We start from the raw sequence: 7,679 nt of genomic DNA, 5'->3' as shown, positions 1-7,679 counted from the left end.
CATGTGTGGGTGTACAGTAAGAATAGTTGTATGCGTCAGTGTGTCGTCTTTGTGCGTCCCTTCAGATGCTCAGCTGTGTGTTGGCAGCTGTGTGCCTCCCTTGAGTTTTTCGAAGAAACTTGTTTGTTGTTTTGGCCTTCAGCTTTTTAAGTTCCTCCGCCAGTCCTTCAGTCTGTCAGGAGAATAAAAATAGACAAACGCCCGGCAAACGTGTCGCCACCTTATTACTGCTTCAACTTACGCTGCAGTCCTGTCATCCCAGTCCTGTAGCTAATTGTTTTTACATACACCAATGACCTTAGCGTGGATATTAAATACCAGTGTGAGGGGTAACAAGGCAGCCCTGGTTCATAAATATATTTTGTTGATTTGCATTCAAAGCTGAATGTGCAATATGTGTGCACAGATTTTTTATTTTTTTTTGCTTCGCCCTCAGGCAACTTCCCTTATATTATAGAAAACCTACAAGTCCTTAGTAATCAACATAGAGAGGGCTGATCTATAAAGTGTTTTCCATTTCCCCCAAAATAAACATGTGAGGAGTCATTAATATTTAAATCGAGTGCCCTTCAGCATTCTGTTTCATGTGGAATCACGTTAAATTGCTGCAGAAAATGACAGTTTCAAAGCAGTTCTGTTGGAATTTCGCCGCTGTGACGAGAGGCCCTTTTTTTTCCACAGCAGATATCACAACAGGAGAAGCACAGATGTTGCTAATGATGACTCCATTCTGCTTAAATGGCCCAACAACCAATGGCGACGTGACAACGAGCCGGCATGCACGACACCGAAGCAGCCAAATGACAATCGGCTATCGGTCATTTTTATTGTTTTCACCTGTGCAGCTGAAAGCCCTGAATGTTGTAGCGCTGCTAATATTTTTGGAAGACAACGCTGAACTGTGTTAACTGCCTTACTCCCGCCTCAACCCATTGAATGACAACATTTCATGGATGGTTGATTCCATGTGGTGGTTGTTTGACCACCTCAGAAGCTGTTGAGTCTTTGTAGGAATGATTTTTGGCTTCTAAAACTGACATCTGCCATTTTTTTAAAGCTGAAATTCCAACAGTTTTATAGTTTTTTTACCCAATAGAAGTTAATAGAGCAAGATGCCACCATCAGATGTCCGTATCTCTTGACGTATACGTCCCAGAGTCTTCACATGTTCAGGAGATGTTTGGAAGTTTGTGGTGTATGGAGAGAATGCAGCAAATTCTGGTAATCGAGATTTTGTTTTTTGCTTAAAATGTCCAACATTTGCAAGCAAAGCAGATTTTTAAAATCTGTCACGCATTGGATCTATTTCATCAATTTTATTGCGGGAATATTGTCTGAATGACGTCACTAATGCTTAGAAAGGTTTTGTATGTGAGTAGAAATGGGAGTTATAGCCAATCAAAGTTTTAAAAAGTAATCAATTTCCAAACAGCCAGATGGACATCTTGAGTCATGGGTAGGCTGATGAAATTTAGGATAGCAAGAGATGGAAGTATCATCTACTGGTGTGCCAAGTTTCAATATTGAAGACTCGAGGACATTTATTTCAAGAGATATGGACGTCTGAAAGTGGCGTCTCATTCGGTTTCCATCTCGCCAGAGATTTATTAAAAAATTTCTGTTGGGTAAAAAATTATGAAAATTCAGCTGAAACATGGTCAGTTTCAGACGCCAAAGATTATTCCTGTAAAGTTTCAAGAGATTCTGAGGTGGTCAAGCAACTGACTTCCCCTAATCTCGCTGAGCTGACGCAGAATGACCCAGACTGCTTTAGTCGCTCTATTCTTTGTGTGAGGTGGTTACAGGTGTGTTTACAGAAATGTCATCAACAGTGCTCATTGATTGTTCGTTAAGGGTGGACCAACAGAAGTCTTGTTAACTTTTAAAGCTGCAGTGATTGACTTCCTGGCTACTGGTTGATACCCTCTTTGATATGCAGAGATTGTGTTGTGTAGCCAAAACCCAGCACTCAGCATCACATGTTAGCGCCCAACGTTCTTCTTCAGACACCTCAGGGCATCCCAACTGAAACGCTGCCTTTACAGTCCCACTTTAAGGGATTAACTCAAAGTGCACAGGAACATTGAAGTTGAAGAAAACAACAAGTGTGCTCCTGAACTCACGTAACCTTTCTGATTTTGGAAACTGTCGCACTATTACGGTGAGAACAGACTCACCTTTCGTCACCACTGATGAGACTCTCCATGAAGCTCCTGGCTGCTGATTGACACATAAACTAGTGTTTTATTCTCTGCTCCAGTTGGACGATCCATGGAGAAATCGCAAAAGTTCACCCAATGTGTGAACCAACACAGGTTAAGTAGCACAGCGAGCACATTGTCATGACTCGTGACAGTTCCTGCTTGCACATATTGAACATGCGCGACAAGGATGCACCAACAGTCTCTGAACTTTCAACCCCCGTCAGTATTGTGTTCACTCTGCCTGTAGTTACTCTGTTGGGCTGGCTAGTAATTTCCCTGCGGGTTCATCACTGTGATCAACTTTTATCACACAGTAATCTAGAATCTTGCCTTTGATTAGAATGTCGCCTCACAACACAGAGCGCAAAACCAGGCTGACGAAACTAAAAATCTAAATCCAAAGAAAACAGATTTACTTCAAACTCAACACTGTGCTTCCCCTTGTCCCCACCCATACGCCTGCTTAGACATGGATGCAACGTTTGTTTATCAAGGTATACAAAGAACAGACACTCATATTTGTTCATTTGTGAGAACATACAGCACATTGAGGATGCAAAAATCATGATCACAGCCGTCACAGAATATGTTTTTTTGCACATCAGGCTGCGTTACATTCATAGACTGTATAAAAGATGGACGTAGCTACCGTGACGTCACCCGTTGGTTTCTGCACTGAGAAAATGAAGCCAGGGTTTTGCTACTTCCTGGTTGACATCTTGGATTTTTGGAGCCAAAAATGGTCGGAGGGGGGCGGAGCCATAGGAGCAGCGATTGGTCAGTCGGATTGAGAGGCGGGCCCTCTCTGCCCGCCCACATTTACCGCCTTCTGCTCGCTTCGTCGGCATCGTCGCTGCCGACTGTCAATCAAGCCAGCCACGCCCCTTGCCCCGCAAAATTTTGACGCGTATTGATTTATTTTCAGATTGGCCACCTGATCTCTGGACTTGACCATGAAAACTAATAAGAAAAAAATCCTGAGCTGCAGGAATGCAGTATTTCATGATCTGTGATCACTTCTTTTCCAATTCAAGTCTATGGGAGCCAGGGCTTTTTGGAGCCAGCAGCTAGCGGACGTAGTGATATTGCAGGTTTTTGACACTTCCGGGTTGGCTTCATTTTTCAGGGCCGGTTGCTACGTCCATCTTTTATACAGTCTATGGCTACATCGTGCATCTTAACAGTCTACAGATTGTGGCAAACCTCCGAAATTATCAATTTGAGCGAGTCACCATCTTTCTGCAGCATAACTCACACTAAAGTTAATTTAGTTTTCAAAACTAACGTCTTTGTAACCTGATCACGCCCACGCAGCTAATTGGCTCCTTAATCTTACACGAGCTAATCGTCTTTACGGCTACCAGTTTAATTTGTAGGTATTGACTACATTGATGTTGATGTAACAGGTTCTGTTTTTTTGTTTTTGTTTTTGTTTTTTTTTTAATAATCAGACTTTGATAATGTTAACATGAAAGTGCACTTATAAGAACTTCAGAGTGCATAATCACGCCTCATTTGAATCAGTTATCAACCCCCCTGGTGGATGGCTTGATTTGATGGATTCCAGTGCTGTGTGTGTTTTTTTTTTTTGTGTCTCTGACACACTGCGCTTATGTAAATGCAGTTAGTCAGGAAAAAAGAAAAAAAAACATTACATGTGTTTGACTTCCCATAATTACCGCGGCTCCTTGGGGAGAGATTTAAATGCTGGTGATTACTTTGTTTGATTACTTGCGCTGTGTGTGGGTATATGCATGGCGTATATGTGTGTGTCCTGGATGCACAGAGTGTTTGATGAGCATATGCGCGCGGGAAAACGACTTCGACGCCGTCTGCGTCGACCTCTGCCTCCCCGCTTTGACCTCGTTCACGTACGCGGTTTCCTGACCTAAATCGGTTTGTTAAAGTCGACAGTGACGAACGAGGACATTAACGACGCACTGCCTAACCCAAATATCCGGCCTAAACACCGACGAGTAACGAAATAGAAGCCGAGCGAGTTAACTTGTGAGATCTTCATTATCGAAGCCCCTCAAAGCTTCTCCCCCTAAAGGCAGGAATCGAAAACCTTTTCCGACAAGAAGTGTTCACGGCGGCCGATGTGACGTAAGCCTGTCAGAGATCTGCCTGGTCGGTGTGAGTACAGGACGGATACAAGTTTAATGATCCTTGTTGAAGAGACACCTTCTCTTTCACCAGACCAACAACTTTTGATCTCTTCAGACCACCTGATGTATGTCCTCAAACCATTTGCTGCTTAAGAAATGACCACTTCCTGTTTTTTCTCCCTCTTTGGGAGGTGCTAGCACAAATCCCCGAACTGAGAAGGGAAAAATTAGCAAGTAGATCCCTCCTAACCCTAAATTACTGCAGTGGATCTGCCTTTGATGCAGCTATCCAGCAGCCAGAAGACAAGTTGTACCAAGCGGCTCTCTGCTGAATAACCATGCAACAGTGTGAGGGGGAAAAAAAAGCAGGAAAATAAGAGCAACTTCTGTTTTTTTTTCCTCCCCTGATCTTTTCAATGTGACTCGTGTGTGTTCAGATCCGTGCTGGCGGGTTCGAGTACTCCCCCGGGACTCTTCACATCTACTCCGACAGCCTGTTGACTCTTCCCGCCATCATCGGCATCGGAGGGGGCGGCGGCCTGCTCCTGCTGGTCATCATCGCCGTGCTGATCGCCTACAAGAGGAAGTCGAGGGACGCCGACCGCACCCTGAAACGTCTGCAGCTCCAGATGGACAACCTGGAGTCTCGAGTGGCCCTGGAGTGTAAAGAAGGTAGTTTTTATTCCACTCTAAAACTGACCACACTAGAAAATTAATGGTCAGTCAAGAGGTTACACAGGTGTTTTGAAATTTTGACTTTTGCTTTAATTTTTTGGTTCAAAATAAAGGAAAAATAAATTGATTAATTAAAAAAAAAAAAAAAAAAGCCCATATTATACCCCTGTAGAACAAGGTAATCCAAGCTTCACATGCAGGATGTGCATTTCCATCATTTTCAGTTTAAAATAGCCCACTAGTTGTTCATCACATCTTTTCCTGCATCTGACTCAGTGGCAGAGAGGAGGGGGAGGAGTCAGCTGGGGGCGGTGCTTATCCTGTTGTGACATCACAACAGGCCACAAACACTTTCTGATCATGTTTGTGGGTTTCAGGATACAATGAGGACATTCAAATATGTTCATAAACAATGAAGAAGTAATTTTGTATATTATGTTCCCTCTGAGTACAGTTGACAGTACACACATTGTATAAAAAGACATAAAACCTTTTTATTTTTTATTTTTGTTTCACTATTTGACATTAAATCAGACTCAACCATTTCTGTTTTAGGTCAGTTAGGATTACCAACATTATTTCTATTTGCTAAACACCAGAATAATAAGAGAGATTTTTTTTTTAGAGAATTTTTACTACTTTCTTCAAAGTCAGAAGTTTACAGACACTAAGATGCCTTCAAACTATTTGGGAAAGCCCAGATGATGATGTCATGTCTTTGGAAGCTTTTGATTAATTGACATTTGAGTTAATTGGAGGCACACCTGTGGATGTATGTTTATACAGTGTACGTAACCTTCTGGTTTCTACTGCGTATGTGTGTCTTGTGGTTGAAAAGGTTATTTTTTTATCACTAGAAGAGGCAAAATATGATTTGACATTTACAATAATTAAATTGTTCAAAGAGCTTGATAAACAAGCTAGTTTGCATAGTAGATAATGTATGCTTTTTTAAATTATTTAAATAACATATTGATGAATCGTGGCATTTCTGAAAATGCATGTTTTTTCTGTAAACCATATATGAAGCTAGAGCCTGCAGCTGGTTAGCTTAGCTTAGCTTAGCTTAGCATAAAGACTGACAGTGGAGGGAATCGAAACTTCCCAATCCAACTCTTTTCTTTTACATCTTTTGTGAAATCACACAATCAGATTTTTCAGTTCTTCAGGCAAATCTCTTCCACGTGGAGCCATGATGCAGCCCATAGGTCCAAAACTGAGAAAGGTTTTGTTGTTCGCAGATCATTCTATGACTGTACAGGCTGGTTGGAATCACAGCTGTACTCAGTTTAGTTTTAGCGATCACAGATGTTTTCACTTTTGTTGCACTGAGCGCTGAGTATTCACTTCAGGGTTTGTGCTCAATTCAATCTAGTCTTTATAACATGTTTGTTTTTTATTATATATATGGTTTTTAAATGAAAATACACAGATGATACTGCGTTATACATACATAAACAGGTAGAACCTCGTCGGTTTCGGCCAAACCTACCGTCCATACAGCTTTGATGAGCCCAACTCCGCCGTGTGTGTTTTCACTTGACGCACAGACGGCTGATAAATTACAGGAAAGCCACAATAAAATGTCTCAGTAAGATGCTGTTCCATGACAAGCCTTCAGAGCAGCTCTGATGCTGGTTTCTGCTGTGGGTGTGGGTGTCTGGGCCTCTGCAGGAGGAACGGACACCTGTTTTGATGATGGCTGTGCGGTGGAGAGCGCTGTCTGACATGTCAGTCATCTGTCTGAGTGGAAACACAGCCCTACAGCAAGATTGTCAGCAAGAAAAAAACAATTCACGGAAGGTAGCGTGATAGTACGAGACTCCATGTGAGGTCACGAAGGGGATTGTTTGCAGAGAGACACAAAGAGCGAGAGCCAAATGAGACAGAAACAAATGGACGAGAGGCTGAGACGGAGCTCCGGTGAGGTCGGATTGTGTCGATGCACCGACGGTCAAGGTGTGGACGCTCACGGACGAACTGTCACAAGGTGCAAAACGGAGTCGCAGCTCCATCAGCCACCAAGGATGAGCTGTCAAACCAAAACAAACATTTTTTTTTTTTATTTAAAGAGCTCCATTTGCAGGGCGATCAGTGAGGTGACAGTTTCCAGCTTCACATGTTGTCATTTGTGTTTTCCACGACTTGCAAAAATCCTGCTTTTTAGTCAACACACATGCAAAGCACACTCTCTCTTTTTCCAGGAAGTGAAGCATGGCCTTATTCCCACCCCCCAGAGCACCCCGCCCCGCCTGCTGCACTCCCAGCTGGCCTATAGAGACGAGACAGTGCGTGTGGGCGGAGGAACAGATGAAGTGGGCGGTTCGCTGTGCGTGTGATCGCCAAAGATGTGTGTGTGTGTGCGCTGGGCCGGCTTTGTTTCGAAGAGTCGTCGGGGGGGAAAGAGACGGGACGTTCGGTTCGGTCACGCGTGAGAAGCAGACACCGCCGCGTAACAATATCATCCTAACCGACGCATCGGCAGCCACGGACTTACACACTAGAAATGACAAAAAAAAAAATTGCTGATTGGCAAGTGTCTCTCTTTAGTTATGCATGATCATATAAAAGCACAAAAAAAAGTACAAATGGGCTTTAAAATTATGCAAATCCACATGCTAATTAAAGCACATGCAATGCTGTGGAATTTTTACCCTTCACTACACATGATTTGTGTAGATTGAGGCGTTTT

General features: G+C 42.9%; 1 protein-coding gene across 1 annotated transcript in view; it reads left to right on the top strand.

Moving 5' to 3' along the window:
* LOC103352827 (plexin-A1-like) overlaps window positions 1–7,679 on the top strand; it is a 271,387-nt gene that overhangs the window by 208,932 nt on the left and 54,776 nt on the right. The window contains 1 exon segment of the mRNA XM_008275498.1: window positions 4,750–4,984. Within this exon segment, the coding sequence (XP_008273720.1) occupies window positions 4,750–4,984 (235 nt within the window).

This window comes from Stegastes partitus, unplaced genomic scaffold, assembly GCF_000690725.1.
Source record: "Stegastes partitus isolate 25-593 unplaced genomic scaffold, Stegastes_partitus-1.0.2 Scaffold53, whole genome shotgun sequence".
In the NCBI taxonomy this organism is placed as follows: domain Eukaryota; kingdom Metazoa; phylum Chordata; class Actinopteri; family Pomacentridae; genus Stegastes; species Stegastes partitus.
The sequence above is the reverse complement of the archived record's forward strand: the minus strand, read 5'-3'. Positions and strand labels throughout refer to the sequence as shown.